Source organism: Hypanus sabinus, chromosome 28, assembly GCF_030144855.1.
Source record: "Hypanus sabinus isolate sHypSab1 chromosome 28, sHypSab1.hap1, whole genome shotgun sequence".
NCBI classification, from domain to species: Eukaryota; Metazoa; Chordata; class Chondrichthyes; order Myliobatiformes; family Dasyatidae; genus Hypanus; species Hypanus sabinus.
In genome coordinates, this window is record NC_082733.1 from 12,512,639 (window position 1) to 12,534,304 (window position 21,666).

At 45.0% G+C, this 21,666-nt stretch overlaps 1 protein-coding gene across 7 annotated transcripts in view; it reads left to right on the forward strand.

Annotated features, from left to right (window-relative positions):
* Positions 1-21,666, forward strand: part of LOC132382434 (ceramide synthase 2-like) — a 66,150-nt gene that overhangs the window by 33,180 nt on the left and 11,304 nt on the right. For all 7 annotated transcript variants that reach the window (XM_059952627.1, XM_059952622.1, XM_059952626.1 and 4 more), the window contains exons 4-10: positions 4,632-4,750; positions 5,230-5,287; positions 9,168-9,218; positions 12,009-12,101; positions 15,053-15,181; positions 16,255-16,361; positions 17,951-18,104. In XM_059952627.1, the coding sequence (XP_059808610.1) occupies positions 4,632-4,750; positions 5,230-5,287; positions 9,168-9,218; positions 12,009-12,101; positions 15,053-15,181; positions 16,255-16,361; positions 17,951-18,104 (711 nt within the window). The remainder of the gene's footprint in view (positions 1-4,631; positions 4,751-5,229; positions 5,288-9,167; positions 9,219-12,008; positions 12,102-15,052; positions 15,182-16,254; positions 16,362-17,950; positions 18,105-21,666) is intronic.

Sequence of the window (21,666 nt, forward strand, 5' to 3'; positions counted from 1 at the left end):
TCAGATTGTGGGTTCACGCCCTCCCCCCCCCACACCGAGGCAGAGCATATAGTTCAGAATGTGAATTATGTAATTAAAACCTTACCCCAAACTGACTACACGTGATTTGAACCCAACCCAAGCCTGGTTTTGCAGCCCAGACCTGAGCTGACGTTTAGGAGAAGTAATCTCCCACATTCTATAATACTAGTGGGATCAGAGTGACCGGAGATTAAGTACTAAACCAGGCTAGCACAGTCAGACCCTGCCCATGGCGTAGCAGTGTATACTCTCAACCCTGACATATGGTGGGCTAGGGTCTGGTAACCACTCAGGGAATACTACAGCTGCACTGCGAGCTGATAATCTTGTAGAACTGCACAATACTGGGACGTTGGGGGTAGGAGCCAGATTATGTCAGTGGGCCCCCGGAGCCCGCTTGGGCATTCAGTAAAGATAAGGTTGATAAGACCCCTGCCTCCGTCCCATTTTAATGCCGGTTTGCTGTAGCACTTGATTGGCAGAACACTGCTTATTGGAGGCCTGAATGCACTTGGCCTCCACAACTACCGTGGGTGGAAGATTTCAGGATCGGGTTTAATATCACTGGCATACGTCATGAAACCTGTTGTTTTGCAACTGCAGTATACTGCAGTTTATGATTGTTAGAACTATGAATTACAGTAAGAAATCTGTATATAAAATCTGATGGTGGAGGGGAAGAAGCTGGTCCTAAAATGTTGCATGTCTTCCGGCCCCTATACCTCCCCCCGAAGAGAAGGCGGCAAGTCCCAGACTGTGAGGATCCTCAATGGTGGGTGCATTCTCCTTGAGGCACTGCCTCTTGAAGTTGCCCTCGATGGTGTGGAGGGTCATGCCTGCGGTGGAGCAGTCTGCGTCTACAACCCTGTGCGGCCTCTTTTGATCGTCTGCGTTGGAGGCTTCATGCCAAGCAGTAATGCAGCTGGTTGGAATGCTCTTCACCGTACATCTGTAGAAACGTGCCAGTCACACCAAATCTCCTGATGGAGTAAAGCCTCTGATGTGCCTCCTCACGATTACCTGGCTAGGCCCAGGACACATCCCGTGAGATGTTGATGGCCCAGGAACCTGAAGCTGCTCACCCTCCCATTAGATTTTTAGACCGGTTCATGAACACTACCTGACTATTCCTGTTTGGCGCTATTTATTTATTTTGATGGCTTACAGCTGCCACAGTCAGCATATTTCATGACAAATGTTAGTAATGGTAGACCTGATTCTGATTCAGTGTCAAAGAGTGAGGTCAACGTTGGATCGGCATTGATGGCACTGAATGGAGAAGCAGGCACAGGAGACTGTCACAACACAGAACAGTAGTGTACAGGAACAGGCTCTGCAACCCACGATACTTTGCCAAACTAGTTAAACTAGTCATTTATATCTAATTAAACTAACACCTTCTGCCTACATAATCTCCATATCCTTCCGCACTCTGCATATCCATGTTGCTACCTGATAGCTGTGTATCTCTGTCACGTTTGTTCACACTTGAGTGTGTTCTCCTGACTTGCCCTTTCTGAGGTCCCCAGTCAGTTCCTCAGTCTTGCTGATGTTGAGCTGTTAATTGCAACGTCACTCACCCAGTCGATCTTTCTCACTCCTGTGCACCTCGTCATCGGCATCTAGGATTCTGACGACAACACCGTCACCGTTGAGTTTATAAATGGTGTTTGAGCTACGGCTATCCCCACAGTAATGAGTGTAGAGAGAATGGAGAAATGCAGCCATGAACTGCGCCTGTGTTAAATGTCAGCAAAGAGGGGATGTTATTTCTCAAAGTTCAAAGTAAAATTATTATCAAAGTACATGTGTGCACCATATACAGCCCTGAGATTTGTTTTCTTGTGGGCATACTCAGTAAATCCAAGAAGCATAGTAGAATCAATGGAAGACACACGGAACAGAGCAGGCAACCAGTGAGAAAAAGGTAACAAAACTCTGCAAGTACAAAAGAGAATGAATAAATAAATAAATATGCAATGAATATTGAGAACATGAGACGAAGAGTCATTAAATTCTGGGAACAGTTCAGTGATGGGCCAAGTTAAGTTGAACGAGATTCAAGAGCCTGATGGTTGGAGGGTAATAACTGTTCCTGAACTTGGTGGTGAGAGTCCTGAGCTCCTGTAGCACCTTCCTGATGGAAACAGTTAGGAGAGAGCAAGACCTGGGTGATGGGGTCCCTGATGATGGATGCTGCTTTCCTGCAGCAACGCTTCATGTAGATGTGCTCAAAGCAGGGGAGGGCTTTATGCGTGATGGACTGGGCTACTTTTCTGGCATTTTTCATTCATTGGCATGGGTGTTTCCATACCAGGCTGTGATGTAACCAGTCCACCACACATCTACAAAAGTTTGTCAGAGTATTAGATGTCTTGCCAAATCTTCGCAAACTTATAAGGAAGTAGAGGCACTGCTGTGCATTCTTCATAATTGCATTTGGGTACTGGGACTAGGATGGGTCCTCTTGCCACTAGAGCACAAAGAAATTTAAACTGCGCATAAAAGGTTGTCACCCTCCACCTCGTTGGCATGTTAAGTATATTTCATGATCATATTTCCTTTTCCGGTTTTTAGTGTGGACGGTGTTGACAACATGGAGTTTGTGATGACTTGTCTGTAGATTTTGGAACCGATTTATTTTTATTGAAGAAATTGCGCACACGTTGTTGTCACTGTCTAGCTGTTCCAGGGTTGAGCGAAGAGCTGATGAAATGCTGTGGACCCGTTGTGCCGGTAGGCAAATTGGACCGGATCCAAGTTGCTTCTCATGCAGGAGTTGATGTGTTTCATCATCAACCTCTCAAAATACTTCATAGTATTTGGAAATGCTACAGGACAAACTATGGTCTCAATGAAGTTAATCCAGTTGCAGAGGGAGGTACTAAGGCCCAGGTTTTAAAGGGTGTCGATTAATACTGAGGGGATGATTCTGTTGAACATCAAGCTGTATTCGACGGACAGCAGCCTGACATGGGCATTGCTATTGTTCAGGTGGTCAGAGTTCAACTGGAGAGTCGGTAAGATTGTGTCCACTGTAGACCAGTTGTGGCAATAGGGTCCATGCCCTTGCTTAGGCAAGAGTTAAGTCTAGGCATGACCAACCCCTCAAAGTACTTCATCACAGTAGATGTGGGTGCTACCAGACAATAGTCATTGAGGCAGCTCGCCCAGCTGTTCCTGGGCGCTGGTAGGATTGCGGCCCTTTTGAAGCAGGTGGTGATTTCTGACAGCAGCAGGAAGAAGGTGAAGATGTCCTTGGACAGTTGGGTAGCATTGCAGCCAATGCATCCATTGTCTCTGTGGTCACTTCCTTTAAAACACCAGTATGTAGGCCATCAGCTCAGTGCACTTCAACACCATTGGATGGCCTAGTTCTTTTTCTCTGTTGATAAAGACTTTATCCCTTCCTTATTTATTATACATTTTATGGTGTCTTCTCCACAAAGATCGATCCAACATAATTATTTTGAATCTCTGCCATTTTTATTTCATATTATTGGCTCAAATGGTTCAAGAAGTACCAGACTCTGGGAATAGCTGCAACACAGAATGCTGGACTGGAGGATTTCAACCTGGGTTTACTAGTTTTTCCTTGTCTCCTCCCTCAGTGATCTTTTTTTTTGTCATTTTTTAATAGTTCCTTTTAAAAATAAAATTCTCAAACCAATACACTACCATTAATCTTGTATAGCTTTTCCTTCAGATTGATGACATCCTTAATTTCTAAGTTGGCCACAGAAGTTCTGATCAGTGGCAGCCTAACCTAGTCAGTTTTACCTTGGATCTCAATCACCTCATTCCAGGAATTAACTAGGTGAACCTTTAACTACTGCCATTGCAAGTGTATCCCTTCTCGAATGGGGAGGCCAAAGTTCTCTAGTCACCGGCCTCTGCTCCTCCTTGTTTTAGTTCCATTTTTTTCTCAGGAGAATAGGTCACGTTTCCAGCGACCTACCTTCCCAGATCCTGTTCCTGCAGTATGTCCAGTAACAACGTCTCAGCGATGAGAGTTTCTTTATTAAACACAACTATGAGAAAATCTACAGATGCTGGATGTAGGGAGCAACACACACAAAATGCTAGAGGAACTCAGCGGGTCAGGCAGCATCTGTGGAAATGCCTCCCAGGCCAAGACCCTTCTTCAGGACTGAAAAGGAAAGGGGTAAGATGCCAGAATAGAAAGGTGGGGCATGGGGAAAGGGGGAATAGTTTGAAGGTGATGGGTAAAGCCAGGTAAGTGGGGAAAGGCAAAGGAGAGGAAGGACTCTGAGAGGAGAGGAGAATGGATGATGTGGGAAAGGCAAGAAGAGAGGGAGCCCCGGGGGGGGGGGGGGGAGTAATATGGAGAATAAAAGAAGAGGCGGGGGGGGGAGGGAATTTTTTTTTACCAGAAGGAGAAATCGATATTCATGCCATCAGGTTGGAGGCTACTTATTATAAACGTTTGCCTCTTACCAATGCAAGTATCCAATTTAAGTAACCTGCATTTCTTTGAACAAATGTGATTTGGAATTATTAATTGAGAAGGAATATTATATAGGTTGCCACTTATTCTAAAGATTCCTTTGTTCACTGTAGTTGATCGTAATTTTCCATTCTATTCACAGTCACAGTTAGAAGGCTTGTCAAAGAAAAGCAGCTACTCTATACGGATGGTAGAGAGATGGTTTCGAAGGAGACGAAATCAAGACAGACCAAGCTTAATGAAGAAATTTCGAGAAGCTTGGTATGTTTAAAATGTTTTCCTTCAGATGTTTCCTGTGCTATCTTAATTTATGAGAATACCAGATTGTTTGGGAAACAACAGCTGCATTGCTGTAAAGAACAGACGTCTTGTGAAAAGGAACAAATCTACTTTGGGGGAAAAAAACGTGCACTCACTAATGCCTTGAAGCACAACTTCCCAACCTTTATCCCCCTTTCCCTTTCCAGCAAGATATGAGCATTCATCTAATTTTTGTAATTACTTGCTATAACATGCAAATTTTCAGTGATTTGTGCATGTGAATCGCCAGATCTCTCCCTCTCTCTATAAATGAAGAAGTGTTTCTGTTGGCTCGAGGGTCAGTGATCAGGGGTGATGAGCTGAGTGGCTGTCGATATGTGAAGCAGTCGCCTTTCCTGCTGTTGAAAAAGTAACACATGTTCCTTCATTGCAGTCAGTGAAGAGAGATAACATATGGAATAAACACTTTTGTTTTCTAGCTGGCGTTGTACATTTTATCTCCTAGCGTTTATCGGAGGGATTGCTGTCCTCATTGATGTAAGTACTTCACTCTACAATTCGCTACCGTAAACCTGTCTCAGCACCTTCATGCCAGTGAGCCTTGGACACGTTGAATTTTGATAGACCACAAGCCTTTCCATTGATTCCTGGAAATGAGGCAGCAAGTGAGTGCAAATCCAAGAACATTTACCACATCCTTCCTTGCAGTGTGTGGCTGCTTTAACCCTGCTGCTTATGTCATTGGCTGAATGTTTCCCTATCTCCAGCAGGGGTTAGTGAGAAAGGGGGCAGACACTGGATAGTGAATGGAGCCTCTGTCTCACCATGTCAGATCGCAGATGAAATCCTGACTTGTAATGCTGTCTGTGTAAGCTTGCACGTTCTCGTTGTCGCTGCATGGGTTTCCCAGGTCCTCTGGTTTCCTCCACACCCCACAGTCTCGCGGGTCGGTAGGCTGCCGTAAAATGCTCCAGGTGTGCAGAGGAGTGTTGGAATCTCTGGGGGGGGGGGGGGCAGGTGGTGGTAGGGAGTTGATGGGAATGTGGAGAGAATTTGTAGAAGTGGGATTTATGGATGATTATTGTGATTGGACAGTCAACAGAGACTCTGGGCTGAAAGCCGCCTTCTGTGTTGCATCCCTCTAGAATGTAAAACAGTACAAGTACAGGCCCTTTAGCTCACCAAACTTGCTGGTTAATGACACACATAATCCCTTCTTCCTGCATCTTGCACCTATCCTTGCATGTTAATGTACCTATCGATAGAAGCATTTAAGGTGCATCTTAAAACACAACTATTGTGTCTGCACACCCCCATCTGCCTCAGTAAGTAGAGTCTAATGCGGTCACCACTTTAACTGTCCAGCAACACAGGCACCCACCAAAGCCACCCAAAACAACACTGCCTTGGACGGGGCTGCAGCGCGAGACTGGAGGACAAAATCTCTATTTTACCCCCTCATAGACTACTGCTTTTCTCCACTGTTTCCCATGCCCCTTGGCACTGCAGCCCTCAAGATTATTCTGACGAATCTATACAGGACACACCCACACATCCACAGCTGTGAAAAAAAGTGATGGTGAAACTTGGGGTGTGGTTCCAGCCTAAAACTGCTGGTTACAAACTGCTTGAGGTCCTCGCTGTCTGTGACCTCGGCGTATTAATGTGACTGTGTTGGTGCCACCCTAAAATTTACGCCAGTAAAGAAGCACAGACGTCACCTGATGAAGGTGTCCTCTGACTGCCACCTGAGGTACAGGCCACCAAACCCTGGGCTCCTGCTGAGAAGCGAGTTGCAGCTTTAATATATTAGTTGTCATTGTGCTCTCACTGCTTGCGTCAGACGCCGTTTTATAGGAGCCGGCGTTGCACACTGATTCAGCCCTCCCAGGCGTCGCACATTCTGCTGCTGTGCAGTTCAGTTGGATCCTATAGAGATAAACATGTTAACACTATCTGACCATCAGCACACTGGGCGGTTCAAAATGCAGCATCCTTTGTAATGATTCCAAATACTGTGTCAATGTAGGACAAACAGCTGGGAAAATAATGAGTTATGGAGCACTGTGGTACAAAGGGAGGCCCTTTGGCTCATCTACATGCACCTGGACCATAGCCTTCCATCCTCCTCATTCCCGTACCTGTCCAATCTTCTCAGAGAATTAACATTGAATCCGCATCCACCGCTTGTGCTGAGAGCTTGTTCCATACTCACACCCCCTACTAATTGAAAGTTCCCCCTCAGTTTCCCCTTAAATATTTCATCTTTCACTCTGAGCCCATGACCTGTAGTTCAGGTCTCAGCCAGTCTCGGGGGAAAGCCTCCAGACAATCACCTTATCAATACCCCTCATAAATTTGTATATCACTATATGATCTCCCACTATTCTGCAGTCCAGCGACTTATTCAACCTTTCCCTACAACACCGGTCCTCAAGTCCCAGCAACTTTCTTGTAAATTTTCTCTGCACCCTTTCGAGATACCTTTTCTGCAGGTAGGTGAACAGAACTGCACACAATACAGTAAGTTCAGCCCCAGAACTTCAACGTAACAGCCCAACTCCTGTACTCAGTACCCTGATATTTGAAGGCCAATGTGGCAAAAGCTCTGTTAATGAACCTATCTGGCCAAAGACTGTCTAAGGAGGCGTGCTTTATCTTTGAAAAGGTGGGTGGGGAATCAGCTGATTCTGCTATCAGACACAGCAAGTTAAGGTGAGGGCTGCCAGTGGGAGAATACCAAAGAGGAACAGATCCTGAATCTTTGCTCTGTCTCTTTTCTAAAAAATCCACAAGGGGCGAACTGAAACTCAGCCAATGCAAAGGAGTGTAGTCTAGGGCCCTTCTCTTGTGCAAATGGAGAGGTGGTGTTGGGTGGGGAGGTTCCTTGGAGCAGTGTAAAGAGTGTATCACCTCACGTTTGTTTTTTTTACCACTACTAAGTGTATCGACCAGGAATGTGTAAGTTTTTGCACTGTTGCTTCCTTTGCGATTTTTTTTTATTGTGAATAGTCTACTTTTGAAATATTTCCAAAATCACCTTCAGCAACACAAACAGCGACACTGGAACAATGCAGGGATTACTAAGGATGACGTGTATTCATGAAGCATTCCATGTTTTTCATGATCTGTGACTGTTCCCTGGGATGCATACCGAGTTAAAACATTGGCTGCTGGAAGATTGTCAACTTAGTAAAAGGTGAACTTTGGTCAGCCCAAAGCTTGCTGGTCTTCCAGTGCAAGGAGATGTCTACAAGTGAATATAGCTGACTGGCCAACTCCAGCATGCCAAGGGACACATTGAAGTTGGGAAGGACCATAGTCTAGGATCCTTCTGCCACTGTACCCCATGGGGCTCGGTGTTGTGTACCAGCTCCTCATGGGGACACGGTTAAGGACAAAATAAGTGGCATTGACATGATGTAGGAAAATTAATTGATGGTACAATAAATGTAGAAAAAGACGTGTACCAATTGTACTTCTGGTATATGTTACACAAACTTATGTTTGCAAGAAACCCACGCCCTTCCTGTGTAATACAAATTGGATCTGAATCTCCCGTAAGTGCTGGGACTGGATAGGGTAGGCAAACTGGGCAGCCTCTAATCAACCTTCTGATGCAGGGTCTTGATCTGAAAAGTTGACCATCCCTTTGCCCCCACAGATGCTGCCTGACCTGCTGAGTTCCTCCAGCAGATTGTTTTCATAACCCTCGGTCAAAGTGACACCTCTGCAAGGTTGTGGCCCAAGTACAGGCAAGAAGGGGCACCTGACAGCCCCACGTGTGGGGTGACAAGCAGATCACATTCCTGTGTTGCGTTACTTTGCCCCGTCTGAGATGTGCCGGAATCAGTTATAATATTTAACTAAGGCTGCTTATAAAATCTTTTTGTGAATTTGTACACATTTTCCATGGGGAACTCGTTATAAATGCAGGCTACTGTGCAGTATTACTGCTTCAGTTTTTTTTCACGATGAAGTGATCCTAGAGGAATTGTTACTCATGCTCTCACCAGACTTTACCTGAGGGTGAGTGGTGGGTGGATGGATGTTGCGTGCACACCAGTACTACGCTGCCGTTTCACCCTCCAGGCCAACGGGGCCGCAATTCGTCAGTCCAGGAGCCACGTGGGACATCTCAGGAAATTGGAGATAATTTCTGAAAAAACCCGCTGTTTCTGGTGGTGCTGCAAGAAACTGCAGATGCTGGAATCAGGAGCAAAAGCAGTCTTCTGGAGGGACGAGAGCTGACAGCGTTACAGGTCAATCCAGAAGCAGTGTTCTGATCCGACACGTCAGCGGTTCCTTTCCTCCCAAAGATGCTGCTCGATGCAGAGTTTGTTTCCTCTGTTTGGTCATGATGCATTTCTAGTTTCAGTTAATTAACCCGGGCTGTACTTTTCTTTCTTTGTTACAGAAACCATGGTTTTATGATACGTGGGAAGTCTGGGTGGGATATCCTAAACAGGTGAGTTGATCAGAGAGCTAGTTTGCTCTTGCACCATGTTGGCCAGGCAGCTTCCATCTTAACAGCTACACTTTTTTTTTTTGGCAGAGTCGACTTGTATTTGATGCAGGAAGTTGATTAGGATTTGCACTAATAGTTGACAATGTTGAAGATTATCAAACAGGAGCAATGTTAGTGATAGGAAAAGGTTAATGTAACCTAATGCTGCTCATGAAAACTTTGGTTTCATCCCTGTCTCCTGAGATCAAGACAGGACTGACCCACTGCCGAGGCTTTGCCAACACAACCTCATGCCCAGAAGTACAACATCCTCTAAGTTTCATTGTCATTAATGGAGGCAACTCCCCAGCATCTCAAGATAGCACCATAACCACTGATTAGTCACGATCAACAAAACTAGATCTCCATGAAGCCCAACAGCAGGTCCTGAACCTTCCAGGCTTTCCCCACAAGTGAAGTGCCTAAACAATGGGCAACTCTACAGGGGCCTGCGCCCCATGGAAATGAGGCTGCTGCTAATGGACATAACTTCATAGCATTCACTTAAATCATTCCTCCTTGCCTCCCTCTGTGTGGTTTCTTTCTTTCCCAAAAGTACCACCGGACCTACCCCTTCGAGAATTTAACTGAGGACTGCCGCTGAAAGAGCGCCCGTGGTTTGAGTGCCCTTTTGTCGGTAAGCTGCCTGGTGTAACCCAGTGGGTGGACACAGCTCACGTTCTCAGTGGTTAGGGATTGAGAGGCCAGTGTCTGTTCTGAGGTAGATTAATCACCCACTGTGCTGCTGTTTGGGGCAGGCAGGGAAGGTGCTGTCCACGCTGTCTGTAACGTGTGCTCCTTACAGGTGACAGGCTGTTCCTGAATCTGGACTGGTCTCTCGCTGTGGTCTGTGTTTGCCAGAGCTTTGTGAGGAGGACTTTGCAAGGGCTGGGAGCAAGTTTATAGGTCAACAACCAGAGTCATTTTAGTTTTGCTTCATTGGCTGTAATGTGGTAGTCACAGTACGACACAGAGACGGCAGTGGCCTTGCTTAAAGTCTGGAGCCAGTCCAGGTACGGATGACAGATTTCCTCGCCCACAAAGCATTATTGAAACAGTTTCACTACAGAGGAGGAAGTAGTATGGAATATTAATGGCAATTTAATCCTTTCCTGGTCACCATTACTAAAATCAAAGAATTTCCAATAAGATTCGAGACTAATGATCAATTCGAATTCCACAGCTCCCAGGTTGGGAGTTGAACTCTCATTTCTTAATTTCTGACCCTGGCCTTTGAGTTACAAGTCAGTGATCTCTCTTCCCTGGCTGACTTTTACCCAAGCTTTTATTTTATCTGACTCTGCCAGGCGGTGCAGACGTAATGTGGTGGTAGTATGGAATCTCTTTGTCCTGTACAGCTTTGGCTGGGATCCTGTTACAAACAAGTTGAGCAAGATGCATCCCTATGTCTACTGTGCTCTGGTTACAAGCTAAAAACACAATGTCTGACTGAACTTTCTGCTTGGACATTCCTGCAAGTTTTCTAGACGTATTCAGCAGGAGGCTGGGGAGTTAAATCCAAACAGGTCGACCGATTGCGTGCTGGCTAACTCCTCCCTGGGCATCGGACTCCATGTGGTACGCGGAGAAACATCTCACTTTCGCTTTGTGTATCATTTTTCATTCCTGTGCAAGTGCATCTAGGGTCCTTGTAGAAGGTCAGGTCAGGAATCTTGTGCTCTGTGTCTTCTGTAAACAGGTTGGCCCGTGGAGTTGTGACTCAGAAAGGTTTGGTGCAGTCGCGGTATCAGCATGGATGTTGGCAGCTCAGCCCACTGAATCCATATCAACCGTCAAGCATCCCGTTACGCTAATCCTACTCTCATCCCATTTTAACTTCCTCACATTCCCTGGAGTTTACTAATCAGCTCTAAATAGCATGGGCAATTTGTAGTGACTGGTTAGCCTACTATCCTGCACATTCTTGGATTGTGGGAGACTCGAGGAAGAAGATGCCCAAACTCCATTGTTTGATTTGGCGGGGGAGGCAACAGCTATACCACCGTGCAGCCCTTCCTCATCACAGGGAAGGCAGGAGGTAAATCTTTCTTCAGGGTGGAGTAAGTTAGAGTGAGTAAGGGCAAAGGAATCGGATCAGTTTTAATATCACCGGCATATGTCGTGGATGTTGTTAACTTTATATAAATTAACTAAGTAGTGCCAAAAAAAAAGGAAATAAAAAAAATGTAGTGAGGTGTTCATGGGTTCAATGCCCATTCAGAAATCAAATGGCAGAAGGGAAGAAGCCGCTCCTGAGTCATTGAGTGTGTGCCTTCGAGCTCAGCAGTTGGGGATGGTATAGACACAGAGGCCAAAAGGCCAGACAGGGATGTCCAAGTGGACTGGGTACTCTGAAGACGGCAGAAAGAGTTTACAGACTGGAGTGAGTGTGCCACGGCAATAAAATGGGTCAGTCCTATGGTGAGGTCACTTCAGTGCACTCTCTCTGCCAGCACCCTGCCCACTCATGCCATTCAATCTCTTTTGCTTTCCACCCTTTAAAGTATCTTTGTTCTCAATATCCCTGAAATTTCAAACCTGTTTGAAAGATCAAGGGAATGCTTTTATTGATCGCTACAAGGGTATTATTTTTGTAGGATGGAGTTTTAAAAAAACTTTCAGTTGCGATGTAGCAGTCCACAGAATCTGTGGGCAGAATCTTCATTCATTCATCCATCATGCACCGTGTCAGGTCTGTAATGATATTGCGAGCTTGCCTCATTGCTGGATGTCTCTCTCTTCTCTCCACAGACATTGTTACCTTCCCAGTATTGGTACTATATCATTGAACTGAGTTTCTATTGGTCACTCTTGTTTAGTATTGCATCGGATGTGAAAAGAAAGGTAAAGTGTTGTATTCTGGATGTTGGCTTACTGTAAATACCGCGATTTGGATTTCTGCTTTTGTACCAATACCTTTTGAGAATAGAGTTGTGAGGTCAATAGAGATTTTCTAACCTGGTGTTATTAGATGTAAGGATTAATGAAATCAAATTTGATAGTTGAAGTTGGGATTCATGATCTAATGGACTGATTGGTTTCCTCTTCATCTCCTGTCCTGGGAGTAATTTGCTAGTATACAAGAGTTTATCTAGAGATTGCAAAAAAAACTGCGCAGCAGGTAAAGCAGCATCTGTAGAGGCGAAGGAACGATTGATGTTTTGAGTTGGGACCCTGAAGTCCTGATGCAAGGCTCTGACTCAAAACATCAGCTATTCCTTTGCTCCACTGATGTTGCCTGACCTAATATGTCCCTTTCCAATCAGCTTGCCTATGTATTTTTTTTTTAAATTCCGTGTCAGGTTAGCAGATTCAGTCTTTCCATTTGCTCTTTGCTGAGCCGCGCGATCTGACGTGACTGAACTCCCAAGCCTTGTTGCTCAGGACCTGTTCAAGGTGTTCAGGAACTGAAGCAGTTTTGCTCCATTAACACCTGTCTGGCCAACGACAGGTAAAGATAGGATGCAGCAACCAGTGTGTCAGTGCTGAGCTTAGCCAGTGAAGTGCTGGGCCTGAGTGAGGGAATGCCAGGGCCTCCATCCTGGAACCAAGTTTAGTGAAGTCAAAACCTCAGGAATAAGGAAAATGGATCACAATTTCCGAAAGGGATTGATAATCGGGTATGTTGTAACGTGAACAAAGTCAATAGAGAGGCGTTGAAGCTAGTGGATACAGAAATGGTTTATTTAACAAACTCTTGGAGGAAGAGGCTTGCTTGACCGACTATTACATGACATTTTATATGCTGAAGATCAATGGTAACTGCAGGACAATTCTATAGTTACTGAGCCTCCTTTGAATTGCATGTATTTGTCACAGACCTCCCACACTCACACCCACACTCCCGACACCCAAAATGAATGTTAATCAGCATTGTCTGATTTTCAATCGACTAGTGTCCACGGCTCCAGGAAAACTCCTGTTCAGGGCTGCATTTTAAATTTAATTTACAATCCATGTTCATGTCTGAGAATGCCTGCTGTTGAATTTAATATTTGTTACATACCCTAACTCCAGAATACCCCCAAGCAGGGTAGATGACATTCTTGACAAGTGCTCGCTAATCAATAAGCTGGTTGATCCGACATTGTCCTGGTCATTCTGAAGTGCCAGTCTCTTGCTGAAGGGCCTGATCGCTGAACTTTTAATGACCAGTCACCTGGGGAAAATACAAAACACTGACTGCCTGCAATGCTTCGGCAGGGTCTGTCTGCTCTGTGAAGTAAGGCTGTTCACCATCACCCTTGGGTGGGATGACCGCAGTTATGAATGTTCCTGATGTGAACACTGACTCTAGGAGACAGTCTGTAATAACACCTCCCTAAAGCTCGAGCTCTCCAGTCTGACAACAGCTTGAGTTACGAGGAGAGGCTGGGACTATTTTTTCCCCTGGCATGTGGGAGGCCAAGGGGTGACCTTATAGAGGTTTATAAAATCACAAGGGTTGTAGTCAGTCTGGAGACCGGGGAGTCTAAAAGAGCATAGAGCTAAGGTGAGAAGGGGAAAGGTTTAAAAAGGTAAAGTTCTTAACATAGAGGTGGTATATGGAGCAAGCTGCCAGGGGAAATGGTCGTAGGTGAGTAGGGTTATAATGTTTAAAAGACATTCAGACAGATTCGTGAATAGAAAAGGCTTGCAGGGGTTCCTGACCTGGGGTCCATGGCATAGAGAAGGGTTGGGACCTCCTGGTTTAGATGGATAAGGGTCAAATGCAGACAAATGAGGGTCACGGTGACGGACAACAAGGACGAGTTGGGCTGAAGGACCTGTTTCCATGCTGTATTCATGCTGACACTATCAATGACTGCTGAGACACGGGGAGTAGACATTACCTTTCGTTTGACTGCACTCTGTCTCCGCCGTAGCTGGATAGTGTGTAAAGTGATGCTGGAGATTGCTACTCCACACTGTTGTACTGCCGCACCAGGGCTGGTGAGGGATGCAGTGTGCTGCAACCTGGTTTTTGCCAGAAAGGTGCACGGCTGTTGGTGTTACTGCATCGAGAGGCAGGCGTCCTGAGGCAGCATGTACTCAGGGTGCCACTAGTGAGTCAGATCCCTGAACTGATGCCACCATTAACTCCTCAGCTATCACAGCCAGCAGGGCCACTGACCCACTGCTCCAGCGGCCTGGGTTCAATCCTCAACTTGGGTACGAGCTGTGTGGAGTTTGCGCACTCTCCCCAACTCCCCAGAGCATCAGTATCCCCAGATGCTCGTGTGTGTGTGTGTGTGTCCGTGTCCGTGTCCGACCCCTATCCTCATCTGACTTACTCACTCTGGTCCTGTTCACTAACCTCAGGCCGAGACAGAGCGGCTGTGGAGAGGGATGCTCTTTACAGTCACGGAGACTAGAGTAGAAGGATGTCCCTTCAGAACAGAAGTGAGGTTTTCGAGAGTATTGAATCTGTGGAATTCATCGCGATAGACGTCTGTGAGAACCAAGTCACCGCGTATACTTAAAACCGGTTCTTGACTAGTAAGGGTGTCAAAGGTTACATGGAGAAGGCAAGATAATGGGGTTGATAGAGAAAATAAATCAGCCATGATTAACTGGCAGAGCTGACTAGATGGGCTGAATGGCCTAATTCCGGTTCTGTTTCTTGTAGTCTTCTCGTCTCAAAATTCTTGAAGGATTTTTGAACAGTTCTAGCTTCAGTGGTCTCATGGGGAGAAGTTATTATCTCACAGGCTGGAGTGCTTACTGGGGGTGAGATATTCTTTAACGTTCTGTTCTGAAAGTATACCCAGATGTTGAAGTTTTTCATTCAAGCAAAGTAACTCTTAATTTACCAGGATTTTAAAGAACAAATAATTCATCATTTAGCAACTATCATCCTGCTGAGTTTCTCCTGGTGTGCAAACTACATCCGTGTGGGAACGCTTGTCATGGCAGTGCACGACTCGTCTGACATCCTGTTGGAGGTAGGTTGGAGCCAGAATGTTTGATTTACCTCTGATTTATTTATCTCTGTCGGTATGTTAGAGGGTGAAGGCTAGGGGAAAGGTTCCCTTGATGTAGGTGAACAACTGGTCAACCACTTGCCTTAGAATAGTTCAAAGTTCAAATGAAATTTTATTATTAAATTACTTTATTTGTCACCACATATAACCCTGAGTTTTCATTTTCTTATGGGCATACTCAATGAATCTATAGAATAATAATGATATTAGAATCACTGAAAGACCACCCAACTAGAATGTTCCACCAGAGTGCTGAAGACATCAGCTGTGTAACTGCAAAAAGAAGAAACAGTGATATAATAAATAAGCAATAAATATTGAGTACATGAGATGAGGAGTCCTTGAAAGTGACTTCATTGTTTGTGGGAACAGTTTAGTGATGGGATGAGTGAAGTCATCCCCTTTGGTTGAGGAAAAGACAATGTGGTGCTGGTGATAATTGGCAGTGTTTTGTGGACTGCAGACAATTGTCCCAACTGTTCTGTTAATAGAAGGCAAATGTGCCCACTGGAATGAGCAGGCTTTCAGCGATGGGTTTCTCTTCATTATCATTTTATTCTGTGTGTTCAGTGCATGCCTGGATGTTTTTTTTGTTTCAAGCTGATTTATACTTCTCACTATATAAAGCAGAAATATACTTGCTGCATCGGTAACGCAGCCAGTATATCAAAGACCATCAACCCTGGCCATTCTCTTTCCTCTCCTCTTTTGTCAGGCAGGAGATCCAAAAGCCTGCAAGTACCACCAGGCTCAAGGACAGCTTCTGTCCTCCTGTTATAAGACTTAAATAGTTCCCTAATATGGTAAAACAGATTCTTGTGATCTGCCTTGTTACGATCTTGCATCTTATTGTTTACCTGCACTGCACTTTCTCTGTAGCTGTTACACTTTATTCTGCATTGTTATTGCTTTACCCTGTTGCACGTACTTCAGTGCCCTGTGTAATGATCTGATCTGTATGGAGAGTATGGAAGGCAAGCTATTCAATACACCAGTTACCATTTCCATTAATTTTTCATCCCTCCTTTGTGCAGTCGGCCAAGATGCTCCATTATGCTGGGTGGAAATCGGTCTGCAACTCCCTCTTCGTGGTGTTTGCTGCTGTTTTTATAATTACCAGGCTTGTCATCTTCCCCTTCTGGTGAGTAAATACAGAGCTGAACAGCTGGGGTATTATTGGAATCTGTTCTAGGAGACGTTATAACCTTTCGCCAAGAGAGGCACCAGTTAATCAGGAACAGTCAGCATTGGTTTATTGAGGAGCAGTCATGTCTTACTTAAAAGACTTTTTGAAGGGGTAACTGAGAGGGTTGAGGAGGAAAGTGTGCTAGATAGCTTTTGCAAAGGGAAGGCTGGTGAGATGAGTACCCATGAAATCCAAAGGATTTTTCTCTAACATTGGCTCAGACAATGAAAAGCAAAGTTTAATATATATTCTGTTAATCAGCAGGAATTTACAACCTTTTTGTGACATATGTTAACATTTGGACTTGAATTTTGGTGATAAAGGGAGATATTTGCACTTGATACGAAACTTACCAAATTTATCAGCAGAAGAACTTAATGACAACAAGAAAATTAGTGTGGCTTGGTTAGTGGAATTGAATGGAGAGGTCTGGAGGTGCAGCGTTTTGGGGGGATTCAGATCATTGAGAGCTGATATGTAGTAAAAATGGGATGTTGTTGAGGACTGTGAAGCAGGCGTGTTGGTGGACTTTACAGCCTTCTGATTTCTACAGTTCATTTTTTTATAGGTCTTTCACTTTATCCCTCCCCAACTGTTTTTTTAAAATACAGTAGTGGCCACGATTGTGACAGTGTTCAGACATTTGTTACCGGGATGTGATACGTCCGAGTTTTAACTTTCTCTGGGCTCATCTAGGACATGACAGGATATTTCGGAATTCTTTCCAGGTCGCTTAACTTGCCCACCAGCCTCCGTGTTCAACCCTGTCTGTATGCACTGAGGCCCAATAAAATCTGAAACTTCAATCTGGGCACATTACACCCTTCTGGTCTCGACAACTTCAGCTAACTGGATTTCTCATTGTAGTCATACAGCTGAAACGTTAGCTAAGGTTGGCTTACAGTCGACCCTTTTTGTTCTCTCTGCGAGTGGAGAATGTGGCCAGCCTGATGTGCTCGTCACAATCCTATATCCTTCTCTGCACGTGTTCACCCTCCAGCATCTCCTATTCACTCAGGGAGTATCCCCAATCTCAACCCAGTTTTACCCTATCCCCACTTCCCCACACTCCCTGCAGTTTAATCCACCTGCTTGAGATGCATTTGAGCCATGCCATTAGCAATCCCCCCATTTAATCTGAGCTAATCATAGGACAATGTACCTAACCAACCGGTACGTCTTCAGCCAGTGCGGGGATACCGAAACACCCAGAGGAATCCCATGCAGTCACAGGGAGAATGTACAAACTCATTGCAGGCAGCAGGGGGAGTTGAACCCGGGTTACCTGTCCTGACGAAGGGTCTTGGCCCGAAACGTCGACAGTGCTTCTCCCTATAGATGCTGCCTGGCCTGCTGTGTTCCACCAGCATTTTGTGTGTGTTGTTTGAATTTCCAGCATCTGCAGATTTCCTCGTGTTTGCACCTTATTGTTCTTTTGTCTCCTATTCAGCCCTGACTAAGTGTCATTTGACCTGAGGCATTGACTGCTGAGTGTTTCCGCTAGCTTCAATTGTTTTGGCTTAACCCACTCTTGTTCTCGATAGGATCATCCACTGTACCTGGGTCTATCCGATTTACCACTACCCTGCATTCTTTGGATATTATTTCTTCAATGTCATGCTGGTTGTCCTTCAGTTGCTTCACATTTTCTGGGCTTACCTCATCCTACGGATGCTCGCAAAGTTTCTCTACAGCAAGGTAAGCCACTTCGTATCCCTTTTAGGATGTGGAGTCTTTGGAAAGGTTCACCAGTAAATTACCTGGATTTGAGGGCATGAGCTACACTGAGAATTTGGACAAACCAGGGTTTTCTCTGCAGCATGGGAGGCTGAGGGAGTCTTGATAGAAGCTCATGAAACTGTGAGCGAGGTGGATAAAGTAGACAGCTGGTATCTCTTCTCCAGGGGAGAAATGTCAAATACTGAAGAGCATGTAATTAAGGTGAGAGAGAGAGAGAGAGAGAGAGAGAAAGTATAGAGCAGATGTAGAGGTGGGGCATGTTTGTGTTTTACACAGTAGATGCCTCTAATGGGCTGCCAGAGGTAGTGGTGGAGGAATACAGTTGTGGCTTTTAGACAGACAGATGCAAAGCTTGGAGAACTGTAGACAGAAGAGATTTAGTTTAACTTTTTGTTATGTTCAGCACAGTCATAAGCTGAAGGTGTTTCTGTGCTGTACTGTTCTCTTTAGTGGTAGCAGGTGTAGGAATTAACTGTGCAGTATATCACGTGCTCAAATGCACCCTATCTCACTCGCATTCAAACACACATTAATGCTGACCAATATTCATATCTGTACATGTATACTTTTCAGTTTTCTGCAGGTTGACTTTCCTGAACGCTAACAAATTTCAGCCTGGTATCACAGGACACGTGTGCTCTTTGTAAGGCACTGCGTACCCTTTGTAATACTGACACTACACAGCAGTGTGAGGTAAAGCCCACACCAGGACCAGTGGGCAAATTGAGTGCAAGCATTCAAAAGTGGGATCATTGTTGACTTTGGATAGTTATCCATCTTTAGAGATGACCTTGCTCAGGCCGATAGCAGCACGGGGAGATGGTGTCTGCATGGGAGCTCTTTATTGTTTACCATTTCACCCAGGACTGGAGGCGCCACGAGCATTCAGCTTGGAGTTTGTGTGCAATAGTGCAGACCATCAGATGAGAATGTTTCTCAGTCATAGGGCCTCGCCTTTTGAATCAGAATCATGTTTATTGTCACTGACATATGTTGTGAATTTGTTCTTTTGTAGCAACAGTAAAGTGCGAGATGTGAAAAAGGAATTACTGTAAGTTACAACAAAAATAAAGTTCAAATGGCAATTAACAGTAAGGCAGAGAAATACAATAAAGCCAAAAACTAAAGAAGACAAATTAAAAAAATGCGAATGCACTCAGACCCCGCTTAACGCTGAGGATGCACTCCTTGGAGGTGGAGTGCTGGGTAGACCAGCGCTGTGCAGGTTCATTATAGCATTATGCAAATGGACACGTGTGCCTGATTTTTTTTTAAAAACAATCGAACTCGAGATTTGGTATTATTGTGTATATACAGAGTAATCCGTGGCGAAGCGGACACACAAACAGGCCTAACCTGTACATCAGCGGAGCAGCGACACCTCGCAGCAGCGGAGGGAAGCAGGTGGTAGTTACATCCCCGAGGAGGGAGCAGTGGGTCCTCCCCTAACTTTAGCTCTTCTTCATGTAGGCGTCGCGATTTGACGCCTTTTCTTCAGTCTCCCCCTCATGAAGCAGCTCTTGGTGGCGGGAAATCACGTTGAGAACACCTCTCTTTGCGTTATTGCTTCGCTCCCAGTCAGAGTCACTATCGACGAACCGGTCCATGATTTGTGAGATCGTGGTGACGCTAGTGCTGGGGAATCTTGTGGTGCGGTTTCTTGCAGGTGTTTCCTCTTCTCGGTCTGTGTCCTCAGGTTCACCCAGGTTGCATGGCTCTGCCAATTCTCAAAGCTCTTCATTACTAAGGCTTTCACCATGAGAATGCAGTAACTCTTCAAAATCAGCATCATTAACATCCTCACGCCATATCACTTGCAGCTTCACATCCATGCTAATGCTTTCCCTAGGCATCTTAGATGTACTCCCCTCAATGCAAGATACAGGCCACTTTCCAGACATTAGGGGTGGAAAAAAATGGAATAAATTGACATGGGAGCAAGATTGTTTACACACGGGGGAGACACAGCATGAACTAATACGTGATTTTCTGTGAGTGGCTCAGAGTGTATGTAAAGCACCCTTAATGGCTAATTGAATATTTACTGTAATGGCAGCCACTCTTGAGAAGTTTTAAGTGTCACCTTTTAAAATTTCAATAAAGAATTGAATAAATGTGTTGTAACAAATTAGTGCTATGCAGAGTCTTGAGTGTAAATAAATAGTACTGAGAACGTGAGATGTAGAGTCCATACAGTGAGGAATCAGTTCAGTGTTGAGGTGAGTGAAGATGTCCGCACTAGTTCAGGAACCTAGTAGTTGAGGGGAACAACTTCCTGAAGCTGGTGGTGTGTGACCTCAGGCTCCTGTACCGATTTGTCACACTGGGATTGTACTTAGCCATGCAGTCCTAAGTATAAAGTGAGTAGAGCAGGGGGCTAAGCACACAGCCTTGTGGAGCACCTGTGCCAATGGAGATGTTGTTGCCAATCCGAACTGAGTGGGGTCTGCAAGTGAGGAAATCGAGGATCCATTGCACAAGGCCATTGAGGCCTAGGTCTTGATTTCAGTGATTAGTTTTGTGGGGATTATAGCATTTGAATGCTGGGCTGTAGTCAATGAAGAGCATCCTGATGTATGAATCTTCATTGTCCAGGTGTTCCAGTGCTGAGTGAAGAGCAGTGAAATTGTACCTGCTGTTGATGTTTTGTGACGGTAGGCAAATTGAACCAGATCCAAGTCACTCCTCAGACAGGAGTTAATATATTCATGATGTAAGTGCTCCTGCGTGACAATCATTGAGGCAGTTTACCATGTTCTTTCAGTGTTTTTCCAGCTGATGAAAATCCCTCTGCAAGCCATGATAGCCTTCCTCACTGTCCACTGCACCCCTAATCTTGGTGTCAGCCACAGTTTTGCTGATTCACTTAACCACATTATCATCCAAATTGTTGATATAGACGACGACAAAGGTCCCAGCACCAATCCCTGAGGCACACTATTGTCACGGGCCTCCAGTCAGAAAAGCAAACATCTACTACCACTCTCTGGCTCTCCCACAAAACTGATGTCTAATCCAATTTATTAACTCACCTTGAATTCTTAGAAACGGAATCTTTTTGACCAACCTCCCATGCTGGACCTTATCAAATGCCTTATTAAAGAGCGTGTAGATAACATCCATTGCCTTGCCTTCATTGGCTTTCCTGGTAATTTACTCAAAGAACTCTGTAAGATTAGTTAGACATGACCTACCATGCACAAAGCCTTGCTGACTATCCTGAATCAGTCCACGTCTATCCAAGTACTTGTATATCTGGTCCCTTAGAGTACTTTACAATAACTTTCCCACAACTTATGTCAGACTCATCAGCCTACAGTTTCTTGGTTTCTGTTTAGAGCCTTTTTTTAAACAGTGGAGCAACAATGGCTATCCTCCAATCCTCTGGTACCTTTCCTGTCACTGATTTAAATATCTCCGCTACGGCCCCAGCAGTTTCTGCACTTGCCTCCCGTAGGGTTGGGGAAAAAACCCTGTCAGGCCCTGAGGATTTATCCACCGATTTGCCTCAGGGTAACAA